This window comes from Solanum lycopersicum, chromosome 11 (genome assembly GCF_036512215.1).
Source record: "Solanum lycopersicum chromosome 11, SLM_r2.1".
Classification (NCBI taxonomy): Eukaryota; Viridiplantae; Streptophyta; class Magnoliopsida; order Solanales; family Solanaceae; genus Solanum; species Solanum lycopersicum.
The window spans coordinates 22,831,913-22,857,823 of NC_090810.1; the positions used below are offsets into that span (position 1 = coordinate 22,831,913).

General features: G+C 56.9%; 1 protein-coding gene across 1 annotated transcript in view; it reads right to left on the minus strand.

Moving 5' to 3' along the window:
* The window catches only part of LOC138339306 (uncharacterized), a 34,632-nt gene extending 9,645 nt beyond the window's left edge, over nt 1-24,987 (minus strand). Inside the window, exon 1 of the mRNA XM_069290898.1 lies at nt 24,799-24,987. Within this exon, the coding sequence (XP_069146999.1) occupies nt 24,799-24,987 (189 nt within the window). The remainder of the gene's footprint in view (nt 1-24,798) is intronic.
* Nucleotides 24,988-25,911: the final 924 nt, after the last annotated feature.

The window sequence follows — 25,911 nt, forward strand, 5'->3', positions numbered from 1 at the left end:
CCACGCCCAACGTCGTTCATCCTTGTTTGTCGTTCAAGGGCTATGATAGCATGCCACGCCCGATGTCGTTCGACCGTGTGTGCTATCCAAGGGCCATGATGGAATGCCACGCCTGACGCCGTCCGACCGTTTGTGCTGCCCAAAGGTGATGATTGCATGCCACGCCCGACGTCGTCCGACCATTAGTGCTTTCCAAAGGCTGTGATGGCATGTCCTGCCCGACGTCGTTCGAGCGTGTGCGTTGTCTAAAGGAGGTGACGTCATGCCACGCCTGACGTCTTTCGACCTTGTGCTGCCCAAAGGCGATGCTGGCTTGCCACGCCCAACGTCGTTCGACCGTGTGTGCTGCCCAAAGGCGATGATGACATGCCACGCCCGACGTAGTTTGCCTTGTGTGCTGCCCAAAGACGATAATGGAATGCCACGCTCGACGTCGTTCGACCGTGTGTGCTATCCAAGGGCCATGATGGCATGCCACGCCCGACATCGTTCGACCGTTTGTGCTGCCCAAAGGTGATGATTGCATGCCACGCCCGATGTCGTCCGACCGTTAGTGCTTTCCAAAGGCTGTGATGGCATGTCCTGCCCGACGTCGTTCGAGCGTGTGCGCTGTCCAAAGGAGGTGACATCATGCCACGCCCGACGTCTTTCGACCTTGTGCTACCCAAAGGCGATGCTGGCTTGCCACGCCCAACGTCGTTGGACCGTGTGTACTGCCCAAAGGCGATGATGACATGCCACGCCCGACGTAGTTTGCCTTGTGTGCTGCCCAGAGACGATAATGGAATGCCACGCTCGACGTCGTTCGACCGTGTGTGCTGTACAAAGGCGATGATGTCATGCCACGCCTGACTTAGTCTAACCATGTGTGCTGCCTAAGGGCGGTGATGTCATGCCATGCTTGACGTTGTTTGATCGTGTGCTGTCCTATGGCGGTGAAGTCATGCCACGCCCGACGTTGCCGATTGTCTGTGCTGTCCAAGGGCGGTGATGTCATGCCACGCCCGACGTCGTTCGACCGTGTGCGCTGTCCAAGGGCGGGTATGTCATGCCACGCCCTACGTCGTTCTTCCGTGTGTGCTGTCCCAAGGCGTTGATGGCATGCCATGCTCTAAGTCGTTCAACCATGTTTCCCGTCCAAGGGCGATGATGGCATGCCACGCTCGACGTCGTCTAAGTGTGTCAACTAGTCCAAAGGCGATGATGGCATGCCACACCTGACTTCGTTCAACCTTGTTTGTCGTTCAAGGGCTATGATGGCATGCCACGCCCAACTTCGTTCGACCGTGTGTGCTGCCCAAAGGCGATGATGGCATTCCACGCCCAATGTCATTCGACCGTGTGTGCTGTCTAAAGGAGGTGATGTTATGCCACGCCCGATGTAGTCCGACCGTATGTGCTGCCCAAGGGCGGTGATGTCATGCCATGCCCGATGTTGTCCGACCATGTGTGCTGTCCAAGAGCGGCGATGTCATGCCACGCCCGACGTTGCCGACCGTGCGTGGTGTCCAAAGGTGGTGATGTCATGCCATGCCCGACGTAGTCCGACCATGCGTGCAGTCCAAGAGCAGTGATCTCATGCCACGCCAGTCATCGTCCTACCGTATGTGTTGTCCAAGGGCAGTGATGGCGTGCCACGCCCGACGTTATCCGACCATGTGTACTGTCCAAGGGCGGTGATGGCATGCCACGCCCGACGTCGTCCTTCTGTGTGTGCTGTCCCAAGGCGTTGATGGCACTCCATGCTCTATGTCGTTCGATCGTGTGTCCCGTCAAAAGGCGATGCTGGCATGCCACGCCCGACACCGTCCGATGGTGTCAGCTAGTCCAAAGGCGATGATGACATGCCACGCCCGACGTCATTCAACATTGTTTGCCATTCAAGGGCTATGATGGCATGCCACGACCGACTTCGTCCGATGTCGACCGTGCATACTGCCCAAAGGAGATGATGGCATTCCACACCCGACGTCATTCGACCGTGTTTGCGCTGCCCAAAGGTGATGATTGCATGTCAAGCCCGATGTCGACCGTGCATACTGTCCAAAGGTGGTGATGTCATGCCACGCCCAACGTCTTTCGACCGTATGTGCGGCCCAAAGGCGATGATAGCATGCCCTACCTGACGTCGTTCGACCGTGTCTGCTGTCCAAAGGCGGTGATGGCATGTCAAGCCTAACATCGTTCGACCTTGTTCGCCGTCCATAGGCTATGATGGCATGCCACGCCCGATGTCGTTCGACCGTGTGTGCTGCCCAAAGGCGATGATGGCATGCCACGCCCGACGTCGTTTGACCGTGTGTGTTGTCCAAAGGCGGTGATGTCATGCCACGCCCAACGTCTTTCGACCGTATGTGCGGCCCAAAGGCGATGATACCATGCCCTACCTGACGTCGTTCGACCGTGTCTGCTGTCCAAAGGGGGTGATGGCATGTCACGCCTAACATCGTTCGACCTTGTTTGCCGTCCATAGGCTATGATGGCATGCCACGCCCGATGTCGTTTGACCGTGTGTGCTGCCCAATGGCGATGATGGCATGCCACGCCCGACGTCGTTCGACCGTGTGTGCTGTCCAAAGGTGGTGATGTCATGCCACGCCCGACGTAGTCCTATCGTGTGTGTTGTCCATGGGCGGTGATGGCATGCCTTGCCCAACGTCATCCGACCATGTGTGCTGTCCAAGGGCGGTGATGGCATGCCACGCCCAACGTCGTCCGACCGTCTGTGCTGCCCAAAGGCGATGATAGCATGACACGCCCGACGTCGTCCTTCCGTGTGTGCTGTCCCTAGGCGTTGATGGCATTCCACACTCTACGTCGTTCGACCGTGTTTCCCGTCCAAGGGCGATGATGGCATGCCACGCCCGACGCCGTCTGACTGTGTCAGCTAGTCCAAAGGCGATGATGGCATGCCACGCCCGACGTCGTTCCACCGTGTGTGTTGTCTAAAGGCGTGATGTCATGTCACGCCTGACGTCGTTCTACCGTGTGTGCCGTCCAAACGCGGTGATGTCATGCCATGCCCGATGTTGCCGACCGTGCGAGCAGTCAAAGGGTGGTGATGTCATGCCACGCCCGACATCGTTTGACCGTTTGTTCTGCTTTAAGGCGATGATGGCATGCCACGCTCGACGTCATTCAACCGTGTGTGCCTACCCAAGGCGGTGATGTCATGCCACGCCTGACGTCATTAGACCGTGTATGCTGTCCAAAGGCGGTGATGTCCTTCCATGCTTGACGTCGTTTGACCATTTGTGCTTCCTTAAGGCGATGATGGCATGCCACGCCCGACATCCGACCATGTGTGCTGTCCAAGGGCGGTGATTGCATGCCACGCCCAACCTCGTTCGACCGTCTGTGCTGCCCAAAGGCGTTAATAGCATGACACGCCCGACGTCGTCCTTCCGTGTGTGCTGTCCCTAGGCGTTGATGGCATGCCACACTCTACGTCGTTCGACCGTGTTTCCCGTCCAAGGGCGATGATGGCATGCCACGCCCGACGCCGTCCGACTGTGTCAGCTAGTCCAAAGGTGATGATGGCATGCCACGCCCGACGTCGTTCCACCGTGTGTGTTGTCTAAAGGCGTGATGTCATGTCACGCCTGACGTCATTTTACCGTGTGTGCTGTCCAAACGCGGTGATGTCATGCCATGCCCGACGTTGCCGACCGTGCGAGCAGTCCAAGGGCGGTGATGTCATGCCACGCCCGACGTCGTTTGACCGTTTGTTCTGCCTTAAGGCGATGATGGCATGCCACGCTCGACGTCATTCAACTTTGTGTGCCTACCCCAAGGCGGTGATGTCATGCCATGCCTGACGTTGTTAGACCGTGTATGCTGTCCAAAGGCGGTAATGTCCTTCCACGCCTGACGTCGTTTGACCATTTGTGCTTCCTTAAGGCGATGATGGCATGCCACGCCCGACATCGTTCGACTGTGTGTGCTGTCCAAAGGTGGTGATTGCATGTCACGCTCGATGTCATTCCACTGTGTGTGCTGTCCAAAAGCGGTGATGTCATGACACGCCCGACGTCGTTCGACTGTGTGTGCTGCCCAAAGGCGATGATGGCATGCAACGCCCGACGTCGGTCGACCGTGTGTGTTGTCCGAAGGCGGTGATGTCATGCCACGCCCGACGTCGTTTGACCGTTTGTTCTGCCTTAAGGCGATGATGGCATGCCACGCTCGACGTCATTCAACTGTGTGTGCCTACCCCAAGGCGGTGATGTCATGCCATGCCTGACGTTGTTAGACCGTGTATGCTGTCCAAAGGCGGTAATGTCCTTCCACGCCTGACGTCGTTTGACCATTTGTGCTTCCTTAAGGCGATGATGGCATGCCATGCCCGACATCGTTCGACTGTGTGTGCTGTCCAAAGGTGGTGATTGCATGTCACGCTCGATGTCATTCCACTGTGTGTGCTGTCCAAAGGCGGTGATGTCATGACACGCCCGACGTCGTTCGACTGTGTGTGCTGCCCAAAGGCGATGATGGCATGCAACGCCCGACGTCGGTCGACCGTGTGTGTTGTCCGAAGGCGGTGATGTCATGCCACGCCCAACGTCGTTCGATTGTGTGTGCTGTCCAAGGGCGGTGATGTCATGCCACGTCTGACCATGCGTGTAGTCCAAGAGCGGTGATCTCATGCCACGCCCCACATCGTCTTACCATGTGTGGTGTCTGAGGGCGGCAATGTCATGACACGCCAAACGTCATCCGACCTTGTGTTTTTTCCAAGGGCGGTGATGGCATGCCACGCCCCACGTCGTCCGACCGTCTGTGCTGCCCAAAGGCGATGATAGCATGCCACGCCCGACGTCGTCTGACCGTGTGTGTTGTCCAAAGGCGGTGATGTCATGCCACGCCAGACGAAGTTCGACCGTGTGTGTTGTCCAAGGGCAGTGATGTCATGCCACGCCCGACGTCGTCCGACCGTGTGTGCTATCCAAGGGTAGTGATGTCATGCCACGCCTGACGTTAACGACCGTGTGTGTTGTCTAAGGGCGGTGATGTCATGCCACGCTCGACGTTGCCGGCTGTGTGCTTTCCAAGGGCGGTGATGTCATGCCACGCCCGAATTCGTCTGATCGTGCGTGCAGTCCAAGGGCGGTGATGTCATGCCATGGTAGACATCGTTCGACCGTGTGTACTGTTCAAGGGCGGTGATGTAATGCCACGCCCGACGACGGCCGATAAATTGTGTTGTCCAAGGGCGATGATGGCATGCCACACCCGAAGCCGTCCGACCGTCTGTGCTGCCCAAAGGAGATGATGGCATGCCACGCCGGACGTCGTCTGACTGTGTGTGCTGTCTAAAGGCGGTGATGGCATGCCACGCTTGATGTCGTCTGACCGTGCGTGCAGTTCAAGGGCGATGATGTCATGCCATGCCACACATCGTTCTACCGTGTGTGCTGTCCAAAGGTTGTGATGTCATGCCACGCGCGACGTAGCCCAACCATGCGTGCAGTCCAGGAGCGGTAATCTCATACCACGCCCGACGTCATCCTACCGTGTGTGCTGTCCAAGGGCAATGATGGCATGCCACGCCCGACGTCATCCAACAATGTGTGCTGTCCAAAGGAGATGATAGCATGCCACGCCCGACGCCGTCCTTGCTTGTGTGCTATCCTTAGGCGTTGATGGCATGCCATGCTCTACGTCGTTTGACCATGTTTCCCATCCAAGGGCGAAGATGGCATGCCACGCCCGACGCCGTCCGACTGTGTCAGCTAGTCCAAAGGCGATGATGGCATTCCATGCCTGACGTCATTCAACCTTGTTTGCCGTTCAAGGGCGATGATGGCATGCCACGCCCGGCTTCGTTCGACCGTGTGTGTTGTCTAAAGGCAGTAATGGCATGTCATGCCCGACGTTGTTTGACCATGTGTGCTGCCCAAAGGCGATGATGTCATGCCATGCCCGACATCTTTCGACCGTGTGTGCTTCCCAAAGTCAAGATGGCATGCCACGCCCAACGTCGTTCGACCGTGTGTGTTGTCCAAAGGCGGTGATGGCATATCACGCCTGACATCGTTCGACCGCGTTTTCCATCCATGGGCTATTATGGCATGCCCCGCCAGACGTCATTCGATCGTGTGTGCTGCCCAAAGGCGATGATGGCATGCCACGCCCGACGTCGTTAGACCGTGTGTGTTGTACAAAGGCGGTGATATCATGCCACGCCTGACGTAGTCCAACCGTGTGTGTTGCCCAAGGGCGGTGATGTTATGCCATGCCCGACATCCTCCGACCGTGTGCTGTCCTATGGCGGTGATGTCATGCCACGCCCTACGTTGCTGATTGTCTGTGCATTCCAAGGGTGGTGATGTCATGCCACGCCCGACATCGTTTGACTGTGCGTGCCGTCCAAGGGCAATGATGTCATGCCACGCCTGACGTCGTTCGACCGTGTGTGCTTCCTCAAGGCAAGACGGCATCCCACGCCCGACGTCATTCGACCGTTTGTGCTGCCCCAAGGTGATGATGGCATGCCACGCCCGACGTCGTTCGACCGTGTGTGCTTTCCAAAGGCGGTGATGGCATGTCGGGCTCGACGTCGTTCGACCGTGTGCGCTGTCCAAAGGAGGTGATGTCAAGCCACGCCCGACGTCTATCGACCGTGTGCTACCCAAAGGCGATGCTGGCATGCCACGCCTTACGTCGTTTGACCGTGTGTGCTGCCCAAAGGTAATGTTGGCATGCCACGCCCGACGTCGTTCAACTGTTTGTGCTTCCTAAAGGCGATTATGGCATGCCACGCCCGACGTCGTTTGACTGTGTGTGCTGTCCAAAGGCGATGATGGCATGCCACGCCTGACGTCGTTCGACCATGTGTGCTGTACAAAGGCGGTGATGTCATGCCACGCCTGACGTAGTCTGACCGTGTGTGCTGCCCCAGGGCGGTGATGTCATGCCATGCCCGACGTCGTCCGATCGTGTGTTGTCTTATGGCGATGATGGCATGTCACGCTCGACGTCGTTCAACCGTGTGTGCTGTCTAAAGGCGGTGATTTCATGCCACGCCCGACGTCTTTCGACTATGTGTGCTGCCTTAAGGCGATTATGGCATGCCACCCCCGACGTCGTTCGACCGTGTGTGCTGCCCAAAGGTGATGATGGCATGCCACGCCCGACGTCTTTCGACCGTTTGTGCTGCCCAAAGGCGATGATGGCATTCCACGCCCGACGTAGTTCAACCGTGTGTGCTGCCCAAAGGTGATGTTGTCATGCCACGCCCGACGTCGTTCTTCCGTGTGTGCTGTCCCAAGGCGTTGATGGTATGCCACGCACTACGTTGTACGAACATGTTTCCCGTCAGAAGGCAACGATGGCATGCCACACCCGATGCCGTCTGAGTGTGTCAGCTAGTCCAAAGGCGATGATGGCATGCCACGCCTGACGTCGTTCAACCTTGTTTGCCGTTCAAGGGCTATGATGGAATGCCACGCCCGACTTCGTTCGACCGTGTGTGGTGTCCAAGGGCCATGACGGCATGCCACGCCCGACGTCGTTCGACTGTGTGTGCTTTCAAAAGGAGATGATGGCATTCCATGCACGACGTCGTTCGACCGTGTTTGCCTTCTATGGGTTATGATGGTATACCACGCCCAACGTTATTCGACCATGTATGCTGCCCAAAGGCGATGACGGCATGCCACGCACGACGTCGTTCGACCGTGTGTGCTGTCCAAAGGAGGTGATGTCATGCCACGCCCGACGTAGTCCGACCGTGTGTGCTGCCCAAGGGCGGTGATGTCATGCCATGTCCGATGTTTTCCGACCATGCGTGATGTCCAAGAGCGGAGATGTCATGCCACGCCCGACGTTACCGACCGTGTGTGCTGTCCAAAGGCAGTGATATCAAGCCACGCCCGATGTCGTCTTACCGTGCGTGCAGTTCAAGGGCAGTGATGTCATGCCATGCCACGCGTCGTTCTACCGTGTGTGCTGTCCAAAGGTGGTAATGTCATGCCACGCCTGACGTAGTCCGACCATGCGTGCAGTCCAAGAGCGGTGATCTCATGCCACGCCCAAAGTCGTCTCACCGTGTGTGATGTCCAAGGGCAGTGATGGCATGCCACGCCCGACGTCATCCGACCACGTGTGCTGTCCAAGGGCGGTGATGGCATGCCACGCCCAACGTTGTCCTTTCGTTTGTGTTGTCCCAAGGCGTTGATGGCATTCCACGGTTTACGTCGTCCTATCGTGTTTCCCGTCCAAGGTCGATGATGGCATGCCACGCCCGACGTCATTCAACCTTGTTTGCCATTCAAGGGCTGTGATGGCATGCCACGACTGACTTCGTTTGATCGTGTGTGGTATCCAAGGGCCATGATGGCATGCCACGCCCGATGATGTCGACCGTGCGTACTGTCCAAAGGAGACGATGACATTTCACGCCCGACGTCGTTCGACCGTGTATGCCGTCCAAGGGCGACGATAGAATGCCACGCTCGACGCCGTCCGACCGTGTGTGCTGTCGAAAGGTGGTAATTGCATGTCACGCCCGACGTCATTTGACCGTGTGTGCTGTTTAAAGGCGGTGCTGTCATGCAACGCCCGATGTCTTTCGACTGTCTGTGCTGCCTTAAGGCGATGCTGGCATGCCACGTCCAACGTCGTCCGACCGTGTGTGCTGGCCAAAGGTGATGATGGCATGCCACACCCGACGTCGTTCGACTGTTTGTGCTGCCCAAAGGCGATGATGGCATGCCACGCCCGACGTAGATCGACCGTGTGTGCTGCCCAAAGGAGATGATGTCATTACACGCCCGATGTCGTTCGACCGTGTGTGCTATCCAAAGGCGGTGATGGCATGTCACGCCCGGCGCCGTTTGACCGTGTGTGCTGTCAAAAGGCGGTGATTTCATGCCATGCCCGATGTCTTTCGACTGTGTGTGCGGCCCAAAGGCGGTGATGGCATGTCACGCTCGATGTCGTTCCACAGTGTGTGTTGTCCAAAGGCGGTGATGTCATGCCACGCCCGACGTCGTTCGACTGTGTGTGTTGTCCAAAGGCGATGATGGCATGCCACGCCCGACGTCGATCGACCGTGTGTGTTGTCCCAAGGAAGTGATATCATGCCACTCCCGACGAAATCCGTTTGTGGGTGCTGTCCAAGGGTAGTGATGTCATGCCACACCTAACGTTAATGACCGTGTGTGTTGTCTAAGGGCGGTGATGTCATGTCACGCTCGACATTGCCGGCTGTTTGCTTTCCAAGAGCGGTGATGTCATGCCACGCCCGAATTCGTCTGATCGTGCATGCAGTCCAAGGTCCGTGATGTCATGCCATGGCAGATATCGTTAGACCGTGTGTGCTGTCCAAGGGCGGTGATGTAATGCCACGCCCGTCGATGGCCGATAGTTTGTGATGTCCAAGGGCGATGATGGCCTGCCACACCCGAAGTCGTCCGACCGTCTGTGCTGCCCAAAGGAGATGATTGCATGCCACGCCTGACGGCGCCCGACTATGTGTGCTGTTTAAAGGCGGTGATGGCATGCCACCCCCGACGTCGTTCGACCGTGTTTGTCGTCCAAGGGAGATGATGGCATGCCACGCCTGACGCTGTCCGACTATGTTAGCTAGTTTAAAAGCGATGATGGAATGCCACGCCCAACGTCATTCGACCCTATTTGCCGTCCATGGGCTATGATGGCATGCCACGCCCGACGTTGTTCGACCTTGTGTGTTGTCCATGATGGAATGCCACACCCAACGTCATTCGACCGTGTGTGCTGTCCAAGGGCTCTGATGGCATGCCTTACCCGACGTCGTTCGACCGTATGTGCTGCCCAAAGGCGATGATGGCAATCCACGCCCGATGTCGTTCGACCGTGTGAGCTGTCCAAAGGCGGTGATGTCATGCCATGCCTTACGTCGTTCGACCGTGTGTGCTGTCCAAAGGCGATGATGCATGCCACGCCCGAAGTCGTTTAACCGTGTTTGCCGTCCAAGGGAGATGATGGCATGCCAAGCCCGACGCCGTCTGACTGTGTGAGCTAGTCCAACGGCGATGATGGGATGCCACGCCTGACGTTGTTCGACCGTTTGTGAAGCCCAAAGGCGATGATGGCATGCCAAGACGGACGTCGTTCGACCGTGTGTGGTGCACAAAGGCGATGATGGCATGCCACACCCGACGTTGCCGACCGTGTTTGCTGTCCAAGGGCGGTGATGTCATGCCACGCCTGACGTTGCCGACCGTGCGTTCAGTCCAAGGGCGGTGATGTCATGCCATGCCTGACGTCATTTGACTATTTGTGCTGCCTTAAGGCGATGATGGCATGCCACCCCTGACGTCATTCGACCGTGTGTGCTGCGTCAACACGATGATGGCATGCCACGCCCGACTTCGTTCGACCATGTGTGCTACCCAACGCGATGATGGCATCCAACGATCGACATAGTCCAACCGTGTGTGCTGCCCAAAGGCGGTGAGTTCATGCCACACTCGACGTCGTTTGACCGTATGCGCTGTCCAAGGGCGGTGATTTCATGCCACGCCCGACGTCGTCCGACCGTGCATGCAGTCCAAGGGAGGTGATGTCATTCCACACTCGACACCGTTCGATCGTGTGTGCTGTTCAAGGGTTGTGATGTCATGCCACGCCCGACGTCATCCGACCTTGTGTGTTGTCCAAGGGTGGTGATGTCATGCCACGCCCGACGTTGCCGGTTGTGTGCTGTCCAAGGGCGGTGATGCCATGCCACGCCTGACGTCGTCCGATTGTGCGTGTAGTCCAAGGGCGGTGATGTCATGCCATGCTGGACGTTGTTTGACCGTGTGTACTGTCCAAGGGCGGTGATTTAATGCCTCGCCCGACGTTGCCAATCGTGTGTGCTGTCCAAGGGCTATGATGGCATGCCACGCCCGACGACGGTCGATCATTTGTGCTGCCCAACGGCGATGATGGGATGCCACGCCCGACGCCGTCTGACGGTCTGTGCTGCCCAAATGAGATGATGGCATGCCATGCCCAACGTCGTCCGACTGTGTGTGCTTTCCAAAGGCGGTTATGGCATGCAACCCTCGACGTTGTTCGACTGTGTTTGTCGTCCTAGGGCGATGATGGCATGCTACGCTTGACGCCGTCTGACTGTGTCAGCTGATTTAAAAGCGATGATGGCATGCCACACCTCACATCGTTCGACCCTGTTTGCCGTCCAAGGGCTATGATGGCATGCCACGCCCGACGTCGTTCAACCGTATATGTTGTCCAAGGTTCATGATGGGATGCCATGCCCAACGTTGTTCGACTATCTGTGCAGCCCAAAGGCGATGATGGCATGCCATGCCCGACGTCGTTTCGACCGTGTGTGCTTTCCAAGGGCGGTGATGTCATGCCACTCTTGACGTTGTCTGACTGTGCGTGTATTCCTATGGCTGTGATGTCATGCCACGCCCAACGTCGTTCGATTGTGTGTGCTGTCCAAGGGCGGTGATGTCATGCCACGTCTGACCATTTGTGTAGTCCAAGAGCAGTGATCTCATGCCACGCCCCACGTCGTCCTACGGTGTGTGGTGTCTGAGGGCGGTGATGTCATGACACGCCAAACGTCATCCAACCTTGTGTTTTGTCCAAGGGTGGTGATGGCATGCCACGACCGACGTCGTCCGACCGTCTGTGCTGCCCAAAGGCGATGATAGCATGCCACGCCCGACGTCGTCTGACCGTGCGTGCTGTCCCAAGGCGGTGATGGCATGCCACGCTCTACGTCGTTCGACCGTGTTTCCCATCCAAGGGCGATGATGGCATGCCACGCCTGACGCCGTCCGACTGTGTCAGCTAGTCCAAAGGTGATGATGGTATGCCACGCCCGACGTCGTTCAACCTTGTTAGCCGTTCAAGGGCTATGATGGCATGCCACGCTAGACGTCGTTCGACTGTGTGTGCTATCCAAGTGCCATGTTGGCATGCCACGCCCGACGTCGTTCGACCGTGTGTGCTGCCCAAAGGCGATGATGGCATGCCACGCCCGACGTCATTCGACCGTGTGTCCTATTCAAAGGCGGCCTTGGCATACCACGCCTTACGTCGTTCGATCGTGTTTGTCGTCCAAGGGCGATGATGTCATACCACGCCTGACGCTGTCCAACTGTGTCAGCTAGTCCAAAGGCGATGATGGCATGCCACGCCCGACGTCATTCGATCGTGTTTGCCGTCCAAGGGCGGTGATGTCATGCCACGCGTGAAGTTGTCTGACCATGCGTGCAGTCCAAGGGCGGTGATGTCATGCCATGCCTGACGTCGTTCAACCGTGTGTGCTGTACAAAGGCGGTGATATCATGCTTCGCCCAACGTCGTTCGACCGTGTGTGCTATCCAAGGGCCGTGATGGCATGCCACGCCCGACGTCGTCCGACTGCCTGTGCTGCCCGAAGGATATGATAGCATGCCACGCTCGACGTTGTCCTTTCTTGTGTGCTGTCCTTAGGCGTTGATGTCATGCCACGCTCTATGTCGTTTGACCGTGTTTCCCGTCCAAGGGCGATGATGGCATGCCAAGCCCGACGCCGTCCGACTGTGTCAGCTAGTCCAAAGGCGATGATGGCATGCCACGCCTGACGTCATTCAACCTTGTTTGCCATTCAAGGACTATAATGGCATGCCACGCCCTAATTCGTTTGACCGTGTGTGCTGTCTAAAGGCGGTGATGCGATGTCACGCTCAACATCGTTTGACCGTGTGTGCTTCCCAAGGGTAAGATGGCATGCCACGCCCGACGTCTATCGACCGTGTGTGCTGTCCAAAGGCGTTGATGGCATGTCACGCCTGATGGCGTTCAACCGTGTTTCCCATCCATGGGCTATTATGGCATGCCTCGCCCGACGTCATTTGATCGTGTGTGCTGCCCTAAGGCGATAATGGCATGCCACGCCCGACGTCGTTCGACCGTGTGTGCTTTACAAAGGCGGTGATGTCATGCCACGCCTGACGTAGTTCGACCGTGTGTGCTGCCTAAGGGCGATGATGTCATGCTATGCCGGACGTTGCCAATTATCTGTGTTGTCCAAGGGTAATGATGTCATGACATGCCAAACGTCGTTCAACCATACGTGTCGTCCAAGGGCGGCGATGGCATTCCACGCCCTACGTCGTTCGATCGTGTGTGCTGTCCAAGGGCGTTGATGTCATGCCACGCCCGATGTCGTCCGACAGTGCGTGCAGTCCTAGGGCGGTGATGTCATGCCACGCCCGACGTCGTTCGACGGTGTGTGGTGTCCAGGGCTATGATGGCATGCCACGCCTGACGTCGTTTGACCGTGTGTGCTGCCCAAAGGCGATAATGGCATTCCACGCCCGACGTCGTTCGACCGTGTTTGCCATCCATGGGCTATGATGGTATGCCACGCCCGACGTCATTCGACCGTGTGTGCTGCCCAAAGACGATGATAGCATGCCACGCACGATGTCATTCGATCGCGTGTGCTGTCCAAAGGCGATGATGTCATGCCACGCCCGATGTAGTTCGACCGTGTGTTCTACCCAAGGGCGATGATGTCATGCCACGCCCGACGTCGTCCTACCGTGTATGCTGTCCAAGGGCGGTGATGGCGTGCCACGCCCGACGTCATCCGACCATGTGTGCTGTCCAAGGGTAGTGATGGCATGCCACGCCCGACGTCGTACGACCGTCTGTGCTGCCCGAAGGAGATGATAGCATGCCACGCTCGACGTCGTCCTTTCTTGTGTGCTATCCTTAGGCGTTGATGGCATGCCACGCTCTACGTCGTTCGATCGTGTCTCCCGTCCAAGGGCGATGATGGCATGCCACACCTGACACCGTCTGACTGTCTCTACTAGTCCAAAGGCGATGATGGCATGCCACGCCTAACGTCATTCAACCTTGTTTGCCATTCAAGGGCTATGATGGCATGCCACGCCCGAATTTGTTCGATCGTGTGTGCTGTCTAAAGGCGGTGATGTGATGTCACGCCCGACATCGTTTGACTGTGTGTGCTGCTCAAAGGCGGTGATATCATAGCACGCCCGACGTCTTTCAACCGTGTTTGCTTCCCTAAGGTAAGATGGCATGCCACGCCCGTCGTCTATCGACCGTGTGTGCTGTCCAAAGGCGGTGATGGCATGCCACGCCCGATGTCGTTCATCCATGTTTGCTGTCCATGGGCTATTATGACATGCCCCGCCCGACGTCGTTCGATCGTGTGTGCTGCCCAAAGGTGATGATGGCATGCCACGCCCGATGTCGTTCGTCCGTGTGTGCTGTACAAAGGTGGTGATGTCATGCCACGCCTGACGTAGTTTGACCGTCTGTGCTGTCCAAGGGTGGTGATGTCATGCCACGCCCGACGTCATTCGACCATACGTGTCGTCCAAGGGCGGTGATGGCATTCCACGCCCGACGTCGTTCGACCGTGTGTGCTATTCAAGGGCGGTGATGTCATGCCACGCCCGACGTCGTCCGACCGTGCGTGCAGTCCTAGGGCGGTGATGTCATGCCACGCTGGACGTCGTTCGACCGTGTGTGGTGTCCAAGGGCCATGATGGCATGCCACGCTTGACGCCGTTCGACCGTGTGTGCTGCCCAAAGGCGATGATAACATTCCACGCCCGACGTCGTTCGACCGTGTTTGCCATCCATGGGCTATGATGGTATGCCACGCCCGACGTCATTCGACCGTGTGTGCTGCCCAAAGACGATGATATCATGCCACGCACGATGTCGTTTGACCGTGTGTGCTGTCCAAAGGAGGTCATGTCATGCCACGCCCGACGTAGTCCGACTGTGTGTTCTTCCTAAGGGCGGTGATGTCATTCCATGCCCGATGTCGTCCGACCATGCGTGCTGTTCAAGATCGGTGATGTCATGCCACGCTCGATGTCGTCCTACCGTGTATGCTTTCCAAGGGTGGTGATGGCATGCCACACCCGACGTCATCCGACCATGTGTGCTGTCCAAAGACGGCGATAGCATGCCACGCCCTACGTCGTCCGACCGTCTGTGCTGCCCAAAGGAGATGATGGCATTCCACGCCTGACATCATCCTTTCTTGTGTGCTGTCCTTAGGCCTTGATAGCATGCCACGCTCTAGGTCGTTCGACCGTGTTTCCCGTTAAAGGGCGATAATGGCATGCCACGCCCGACGCCGTCCGACTGTGTCAGCTAGTCCAAAGGTGATGATGGCATGCCACGCCTGACGTCATTCAACCTTGTTTGCCGTTCAAGGGCTATGATGGCATGCCACGCCCGACTTCGTTCAACCGTGTGTGGTGTCCAAGGGCCATGATGGCATGCCACGCCCGACGTCGTTCAACCGGGTGTGCTGCCCATAGGCAATGATGGCATTCCACGCCCGACATCGTTCGACCGTGTTTTCCATCCATGGGCTATGATGGTATGCCACGCCCGACGTTATTCGACCGTCTGTGCTTCCCAAAGGCGATGATGTCATGCCATGCTCGATGTCGTCCGACCGTGAGTGCTGTCCAAGAGCGGCGATGTCATGCCACGCCCGACGTTGCCGACCGTGTGTGCTGTCCAAAGGCGGTGATGTCATGCCACGCCCGATGTCGTCTGACCGTGCGTGCTGTTCAAGGGCGGTGATGTCATGCCATGCCACGCCTGACATCGTTCGACCGTTTGTGCTGCCCAAGGGCGGTGATGTCGTGCCATGCCCGATGTCGTTCGACCGTGCGTGCTGTCCAATAGCGGCGATGTCATGCCACGCACGACGTTGCAGACTGTGTGTGCTGTCCAAAGGCGGTGATGTCATGCCACGCTTGATGTCGTCTGACCGTGCGTGCAGTTCAAAGGAGATGATGTCATGCCATGCTACGCGTCGTTCTACCGTGTGTTCTATCCAAAGATGGTGATGTCATGCCACGCCCGACGTAGTCCGACCATGCGTGCAGTCCAAGAGCGGTGATCTCATACCACGGCCGACGTCGTCCTACCTTGTGTGCTGTTCAAGGGCAGTGATGGCATGCCATGCCCGACGTCATCCGACCAAGTGTGCTGTCCAAGGGCGGTGATGGCATGCCACGCCAGACGACATCCGACTGTTTGTGCTGCCCAAAAGAGATGATAGCTTGCCACGCCGGATGTCGTCCTTCCTTGTGTGCTATCTAAAGGCGGTGATGGCATGTCACGCCCGACGTCGTTTGACCGTGTGTGCTGCCCAGAGGCGGTGATGTCATACCACGCCCGACGTCTTTCGATCGTGTGTGCTTCCCAAAGGCAAGATGGCATGCCACGCCGACATCGTTCGACCGTGTGTGTTGTCCAAAGGCGGTGATGGCATGTCACGCCTGACGTCGTTCGACCGTGTTTGCCGTCCATGGGCTATTATGGCATCCCCACCAGACGTCATTCGATTGTGTGTGCTGCCCAAAGGCGATGATGGCATGCCACGCCAGACGTCGTTCGACCGTGTGTGTTGTACAAAGGCAGTGATGTCATGCCATGCCTGACATAGTCCAACCGTGTGTGTTGCCCAAGGGCGGTGATGTTATGCCATGCCCGACGTCGTCCGACCGTGTGCTGTCTTATGGCGGTGATGTCATGCCACACCCTACGTTGCCGATTGTCTGTGCTGTCCAAGGGTGGTGATGTCATGCCACGCCCGACGTCGTTTGACCATTTGCGCCATCCAAGGGCGGTGATGTCATGCCACGCCCGACGTCGTTCGACCGTGTGTGCTTCCCAAAGGCAAGATGGCATGCCACGCCCGACGTCGTTCGACCGTTTGTGCTGCCCAAAGGTGATGATGGCATGCCACGCCTGACGTCATTCAACTGTGTGTGCTTTCTAATAGCGGTGATTGCATGTCGCGCTCGACGTCGTTCGACCGTGTGTGCGGTTTAAAGGAGGTGATGTCATGCCACGCCCGACGTCTTTCGATCGTGTGCTGCCCAAAGGCAATGCTGGCATGCTAGCCCGACATCGTTTGACCGTGTGTGCTTTCCAAAGGTGATGTTGGCATGCCACTCCTAACATCATTCAACTGTTTGTGCTTTCCCAAAGGTGATGATGGCATGCCATGCCCGACGTACTTCGACCGTGTGTGCTGCCCAAAGGCGATAATGGAATGCCACGCTGGTTGTTGTTTAACCGTGTGTGCTATCCAAAGGCGATGATGGCATGCCACGCTCGACGTCGTTCGACCGTGTGTGCTGCCCAAGGGCGGTGATCTCATGCCATACCCGACGTCGTCTGATCGTGTGCTGTCCTATGGCGGTGATGGCATGTCACGCCCGATGTCGTTCGACCGTGTGTGCTGTTCAAAGACGGTGATATCATGCCACGCTCGACGTCTTTTGACTGTGTGTGCTGCCTTAAGGCGATTATGACATGCCACGCCCAACATCATTCGACCGTGTGTGCTGCCCAAAGGTGATGATGGCATGCCACGCTCGATGTCGTTCGACCATTTTGTGCTGCCCAAAGGCGATGATGGCATGCCACGCTCGACGTAGTTCAACCGTGTGTGCTGCCCAATGGTGATGATGTCATGCCACGCCCGACGTCTTTCTTTCGTGTGCGCTGTCCCAAGGTGTTGATGGCATGCCATGCTCTACGTCGTTCGACCATGTTTCCCGTCCAAGAGCAATGATGGCATGCCACACCCGACGCCGTCTGAGTGTGTCAGCTAGTCCAAAGGCGATGATGTCATGCCACGCCTTACATCGTTCAACCTTGTTTGTCGTTCAAGGGCTATGATGGCATGCCACACCCGACTTCGTTCAATCGTGTGTGGTGTCCAAGGGCCATGACGGCATGCCATGCCCGACGTCGTTCGACCGTGTTTGCTGCCCAAAGGTGATGATGGAATTCCACGCCCGACGTCGTTCGACCGTGTTTGCCATCTATGGGCTATGATGGTATGCCATGCCCGACGTCATTCGACCGTGTGTGCTGCCCAAAGGCGTTGATGGCATGCCACGCACAACGTCGTTCGACCGTGTGTGCTGTCCAAAGGAGGTGATGTCATGCCACGTCCGACGTAGTCCGACCGTGTGTGCTGCCTAAGGGCGGTGATGACATGCCATGTCCGATGTCGTCCGACCATGTGTGCTGTCCAAGAGCGGAGATGTCATGCCACGCCCGACGTTGCTGACCGTGTGTGCTGTCCAAAGGCGGTGATGTCATGCCACGCCCGATGTCATCTGACCGTGCGTGCAGGTTAAGGGCGGTGATGTCATGCCATTCCACACGTCATTCGGCCGTGTGTGCTGTCCAAAGTTGGTGATGTCATGCAACGCCCGACGTAGTCTTACCATGTGTGCAGTCCAAGAGCGGTGATCTCATGCCACGCCCGACGTCGTCCCACTGTGCATACTTTCCAAGGGCAGTGATGGCATGCCACGCCCGACGTCATCCTTTCGTTTGTGTTGTCCGAAGGCGTTGATAACATTCCACGCTCTACGTCATTCTACCGTGTTTCCCGTCCAAGGGCGATGATGGCATGCCACGCCCGACGCAGTCCGATGGTGTCAGCTAGTCCAAGGGTGATGATGGCATGCCACGCTCTACGTTATCGACCGTGTTTCCTGTCCAAGGGCGATGATGGCATGCCAAGGCAGATGCCGTCCGACAGTGTCAGCTAATCCAAAGGCGATGATGGCATGCCACACCTGACGTCGTTCCACCGTGTGTATTGTCTAAAGTTGGTGATGTCGTGTCACGCCTGACGTCGTTCTACCGTTTGTGCTGTCTAAAGGCGGTGATGTCATGCCACGCCCGATGTCGTTCGACCGTGTGTGCTGCCCAAAGGAGATGATGGAATTCCACGCCCGACGTCGTTCGATCGTGTTTGCCATCTATGGGCTATGATGGTATGCCACGCCCGACATCATTCGACCGTGTGTGCTGCCCAAAGGCGATGATGGCATGCCACGCACGACGTCGTTCGATCGTGTGTGCTGTCCAAAGGAGGTGATGTCATGCCACGCCCGACGTAGTCCGACCGTGTGTGCTGCCCAAGGGAGGTGATGACATGCCATGTCCGATGTCGTCCGACCATGCGTACTGTCCAAGAGCGGAGATGTCATGCCATGCCCGACATTGCCGACCGTGTGTGCTGTCCAAAGGCGGTGATATCATGCCACACCCGATGTCGTCTGACCGTGCGTGCAGTTTAAGGGCGGTGATGTCATGCCATGCCACGCGTCGTTCGACCGTGTGTGCTGTCCAAAGTTGGTGATGTCATGCAACGCCCGACGTAGTCTGACCATGCATGCAGTCCAACAGCGGTGATCTCATGCCACGCCCGACGTCGTCCCACCGTGTGTGCTGTCCAAGGGCAGTGATGACATGCCACGCCCGACGTCATCCTTTCGTTTGTGCTATCCTAAGGCGTTGATAGCATTCCATGCTCTACGTCATTCTACCGTGTTTCCCGTCCTAGGGCGATGATGGCATGCCACGCCTGATGCAGTCCGATGGTGCCAGCTAGTCCAAGGGTGATGATGACATGCCACGCCCGACATCATTCACCCTTGTTTGCCGTTCAAGGGCTATGATGGCATGCAATGACCGACTACGTTCGATTGTGTGTGGTGTCCAAGGGCCATGATGGCATGTCACGCCCGACAATGTCGACCGTGCGTACTGCTTAAAGGAGATGATGGCATTCCACGCCTGACGTCGTTCGACTGGTTTGCCGTCCAAGCTCGACGATGGAATGCCACGCACGACGCTGTCTGACCGTTTGTGCTGCCCAAAGCTGATGATGGCATGACATGCCCAGCATCGTTCGACCGTGTGTGCTGTCCAAAGGCGGTGATGTCATGCCACACCCGATTTCTTTCGACTGTTTGTGCTGCCTTATGGCGATGCTGGCATGCCACGCCCGACGTCGTTCGACCATGTGTGCTGCCCAAAGATGATGATGGCATGCCACGCCCGACGTCGTTCTAGCATTTGTGCTGCCCAAAGGCGATTATGGCTTGCCACGCCCGACGTAGTTCGACCGTGTGTGCTGCCCAAAGGAGATAATGGCATTACACGCCCGACGTCATTCGACCGTGTGTGCTGTCCAAAGGCGGTGATGGCATGTCACGCCCGACGTCTATTGACCGTGTGTGCTGTGCAAAGGCGGTGATTTCATGCCACGCTCGACATCTTTCGACCGTGTGTGCGGCCCAAAGGCGATGATGGCATGCCCTACCTAATGTCATTCGACTGTGTGTGCTGTCCAAAGACGGTGATGGCATGTCACACTTGACGTCGTTCGACCGTGTTTGTCGTCCATAGGCTACGATGGCATGCCACGCCCGACGTCGTTCGACCGTTTGTGCTGCCCAAAGGCGATGATGGCATGGAACGGCCGACGTCGTTCGACCGCATGTGTTGTCCAAAGGAGGTGATGTCATGCCACGCCCGACGTAGTCCTACCGTGTGTGCTGTCCAAGGGCGGTGATGGCATGCCACGCCCAACGTCATCCGAACATGTGTGCTGTTCTAGGGCGGTGATGACATGCCACACCCGACATCGTCTGACTGTCTGTGCTGCCGAAAGGCGATGATAGCATGACATGCCCAACGTCGTCCTTCCGTGTGTGCTGTCCCTAGGCGTTGATGACATGCCACGCTCTATTTTGTCGACCGTGTTTGTCGTCCAAAGGCGATGATGGCATGCCACGTCTGACGTCGTTCCACCGTGTGTGTTGTCTAAAGTCGGTAATGTCATGTCACGCCTGACGTCATTCTACCGTGTGTGCTGTACAAAAGCGGTGATGGCATGTCACGCTCGACGTCGTTCCACTGTGTGTCCTGTCCAAAGGCGGTGATGTCATGCTACGCCCAACGTCGTTCGACTGTGTGTGCTGCTCAAAGGCGATGATGGCGTGCCACACCCGACGTCGGTCGAACGTGTGTGTTGTCCAAAGGCAGTGATGTCATGCCATGCCCGACGAAGTTCGACCGTCTGTGCTGTCCAAGGGCAGTGATGTCATGCCATGCCCGACGTCGTCTGACCGTACGTGCAGTCCTAGGGCGGTGATGTCATGCCACACTCGACATTGTTCGACCGTGTGTTATGTCCAGGGCGGTGATGTCAAGCCACGCCCAAAGTCGTCCGATCGTGTGTGCTATCCAAGGGTGGTGATGTCATGCCACGCCTGACGTTAACGACCGTGTGTGTTGTCTAAGGGCGGTGATGTCATGCCACGGTCGACGTTGTCGGCTTTGTGCTTTCCAAGGGAGGTGATGTCAAGCCACGCCCGAATTCGTCTGATTGTGTGTGCAATCAAAGGACGGTGATGTCATGCCATGGCAGACGTCGTTCGATCGTGTGTGCTGTCCAAGGGCGGTGATGTAATGTCACGCCCGACGACGGCCGATAGTTTGTGCTGTTCACGCCCGACGACGGCCGATAGTTTGTGTTGTCTAAGGGCGATGATGGCATGCCACACCCGAAGCCGTCCGACCGTCTGTGCTGCCAAAAGGAGATGATGGCATATCACGCCCGACGTCGTCCGACTGTGTGTGTTGTCCAAGGGCGGTGATGTCATTCCACGCTCGACATCATTCGATCGTGTGGGCTGTTCAAGGGCGGTGATCTCATGCCACGCCCGACCTCGTCCGACCGTGTGTGCTGTCCAAGAGCGGTGATGTCATGCCACGCCCGAAGACGACCGTGTGTGTTGTCCAAGGGTGGTGATGTCATGCCATGCCCGACGTTGCCGGTTGTGTGCTGTCCAAGGGCGGTGATGTCATGCAACGCCCATTGTCGTCCGATCGTGCATGCAGTCTAAGGGCTGTGATGTCATTCCACGCTCGACATCGTTCGACCGTGTATGCTATTCAAGGGCGGTGATGTCATGCCACGCCCGACGTCGTCCGACCGTGTGTTTTGTCCAAGGGCGGTGATGTCATGCCACGTCCGACGTTGACGACCGTGTGTGTTGTCCATGGGTGGTGATGTCATGCCACGCCCGACGTTGCCGGCTGTGTGCTGTCCAAGGGCGGTGATGTCATGCCACGCCCAACGTCGTCCGATCGTGCGTGCAGTCCAAGGGCGGTGATGTTTTGCCATGCTGGACGTCGTTTGACCATGTGTACTGTCCAAGGGCGGTGATTTAATGCCTTGCCCGACGTTGCCGACCGTGTGTGCTGTGCAAGGGCTATGATGGCATTCCACGCCCGACGACGGTCGACTGTTTGTGCTGTTCAAGGGCGATGATGGAATGCCACGCCTGACGCTGTCTAACAGTCTGTGCTGTCCAAATGAGATGACGGCATGCCACGCCCGACACCGTCTGACTGTGTGTGCTGTCCAAAGGCGGTTATGGCATGCAACCCTCGACGTTGTTCGACTGTGTTTGTCGTCCTAGGGAGATGATGGCATGCCACACCCGACGCCGTCTGACTGTGTCAACTGGTTTAAAAGCGATGATGTCATGCCACGCCTCACGTCGTTCGACCCTGTTTGCCATCCAAGGGCTGTGATGGCATGCCACGCCCGACATCGTTCAACCGTGTGTGTTTACCAAGGTCCATGATGGCATGCCACGCCCGGTGTCGTTCGGTCGTGTGTGCTGCCCTAAGGCGATGATGGCATGCCATGCCCGACGTCGTTCCACCGTGTGTGTTGTCGAAAGGCGGTGATGTCATGCCACGCCCGACGAAGTCTGACCGTGTGTGCATTCTAAGGGCAGTGATATCATGCCACGCCCGATGTCATCCGACCGTGCGTGCAGTCCAAGGGCGGTGATGTCATGCCACGCCTGACATCGTTTGACCGTGTGTTCTGTCCAAGGGCGGTGATGTAAAGCCACTCCCGACGTCGTTTGGCCGTGTGTGCTGTCCAAGGGCGGTGATGTCATGCCACGCTCGACGTTAACGACCGTGTGTGTTGTCCAAGGGCGGTGATGTCACGCCACGCCCGACATTGCTGGCTGTGTTCTTTTCAAGGGCGGTGATGCTATGCCACGCACGACGTTGCCGAGTGTGTGTGTTGTCCAAGGGCTATGATGGCATACCACGCCCGACGACGAATGACAGTTTGTTCTGTGCAAGGGCGATGATGGCATGTCACGCCTGAAGCCGTCCGACCGTCTGTGCTGCCCAAAGGAGATGATGGATGCCACGCCCGACGTTGTCCGACTGTATGTGCTGTCCAAAGGAGGTGATAGCATGCCACCACCGACGTCGTTCGACCGTTTTTGCCGTCCATGGGAGATGATTGCATGCCACGACCGACATCGTCCGACTGTGTCAGCTAGTTTAAAAGCGATGATGGCATGCCATGCCCAACGTCGTTCGACCCTATTCGCCGTCCAAGGGCTATGATGGCATGCCACGCCCGACGTCGTTTGACCGTGTGTGTTGTCAAAGGTCCATGATGGAATGCCACACCCGACGTCGTTCGACCGTGTGTGCTGTCCAAGGGCTCTTATGGCATGCCTTGCCCGACGTCGTTCGACCGTATGTGCTGCCAAAAGGCGATGATGGCATGCCACGACCGACGTCATTCGACCGTGTGTGCTGTCCAAAGACGGTGATGTCATGCCATGCCCGACGTCGTTCGCCCGAAGTCGTTTAACCATGTTTGCCGTCAAAGGAAGATGATGGTATGCCAAGCCCGACATCATCCGACTGTGTGAGCTAGTCCAAAGGCGATGATGGGATGCCACGCCCGACGTCGTTCGACAGTTTTTTCTTCCCAAAGGCGATGATGGCATGTCAAGCCCGACGTCGTTTGATCATGTATGCTGCCCAAAGTCGATGATGGCATGCCACACCCGATGTTGCCGATTGTATGTGCTGTCCAAGGGCAGTGATGTCATGCCACGTCGGACGTTGCCGACCGTGTGTGCTGTCCAAGGGCGGTAATGTCATGCCACGCCCGATGTTGCCGATCGTGTGTGCTGCCCAAGGGCGATGATGGCATGCCACGCCCGACGTTGCTGACTGTGTGTTTTTCCAAGGGCGGTGATGCCATACCACGCCCGACGTTATCGACCGTGTGTGCTGTCCAAGGGCGGTGATGTCATGCCTTGCCCGACGTTGCCGACTGTGTGTGCAGTCCAAGGGCGGTGATGTCATGCCACGCCTGACGTCGTTTGACCGTTTGTGCTGCCTTATGGCGATGATGGTATGCCATGCCAGACGTCGTTCGACTGTGTGTGCTGCCTCAACGCGATGATGGCATGCCACGCCCGACATCGTTCGACCATGTGTGCTGCCCAACGCGATGATTGCATGCCACGCCCGACGTAGTCTGACCGTGTGTGCTGCCCAAGGGCAGTGATGTCATGCCACACCCGATGTATTTTGACTGTGTATGCTGTTGAAGGGCGTTGATGTCATGCCACGCCCAACGTCGTCCGACCGTGCGTGCAGACCAAGGGCGGTGATGTCATGCCACGCCCGACATCGTTGGACCGTGTGTGCTGTCCAAGGGCGGTGATGGCATGCCACGCCCGACGTCGTTCGACCGTGTGTGCTGTCAAAAGGCGGTGATGGCATGTCACTCCCGACGTCGTTTATCAGTGTGTTGTCACGGACTTTTCAATTCGGACAATACTCCGTGCGGCACTTGACGGTTTGCTCACGATTCTATCACGATCTCACAAACTCAAGTATGCCTTTCACTACTTTGGATCGCTAAGAGAAATAGAAGGAAAGACAAAAGACTGTTTTGGAAGAAAAGACTTGTATTCAAATGTTGGTGGATGTATTACAAATACAATGACTACCTATTTATACTACTCTAAACACTAAGAGTAAATAAATACTATACTATATACAAGTCCCTATGTCCATGCCCACAAGACATGCTTCTAAGTCTTCCAAAAAGGGACTCCTAGCTGCTCCCTAGTCTGCCCCACGTTCCAGAGGCCCTGCACAAGCCCCTCCAAGGCTGGAACCTGCCGCCTCCCCACATGCTGTAACTGCTGAAACAGCCGTAACTGATGAAACGATTGTAACTGCTGAAACTTCCTGTAATGGCTGAAACGCCTGACCCTCTGTCTGCTGCCTGCTTGGACGCCTGCCCCTTTGCCTGCTGGCCATTTTGGGCTGTCTGTCCCCCTTGCACAGGCTGCTGGCTGCCTAGATGGGTCGTCTACCTGGGTATGTGGCGGGTCGTGACAAACTCCCCCACCTGATGATGCGACGACTGCGTCGCATTGCATTCGTATCGGCGTTGAGTTCTGCCGGGCGACCATCAACTCGCGTACTCAATCATTCCCTTCGAGCAGCCTCTTCGTCGATGTCCTGACCTTTCTCGAACCGATCTTCCGAACTTCCTCCTTCAACGGAGGCAATTTCTCCGGCGGCTTCTTCATCACATCAGCGTTCCTACTCGGAACCCTCTTCCTGCGCGGTGGCAAGGTCTTTCCAGCACCATTGTCTTCTCTCGAACTTGCAATGGTCGCTGCTAGTGTTAACATTCTTTTCACGTCGACCCTCTCGAGCTTTATGGTTGTCAGTCTAGCCTGTCCCTCCGTTGCCTGCGCCTTCACCATGGGAAATGCATATTCCCTTCCTTTCTCCATGATTGTCAATTTTTGGAGATGAGGATCGATTACTTTATGGCACTGATTGAAGAACTTCTTCCCAAGAATAACATCAAACATATTGATGGGGGCGACGATGAACTTGGTTTTCCCTTGCCAATCGCCTACCATGATGTGCACCCCGTGCGCAACTCCAACTATAGGAGTCGGTGAAGCGTTAACAGTTCTGATTTGGGCGTTGCTTGCAGTATATCGCAACCCCAACCTCTTTGCTACCGTCTTGGTCATAACATTGACCTCCGCACCGGTGTCGACCAATACACGAGCAATCTTCCCATTGACTGTGATGTCGACTGTTTGAGCCCACGCCTTAGACTTCGCAAGTCTCTTCTCAGCATGGTTTGGCTCTGCTTGCCTTGGCTTATCTTGACTTGGCCTCGTCGATGGTTTCTCAATCACAGCTCCGCATAGGCTTACA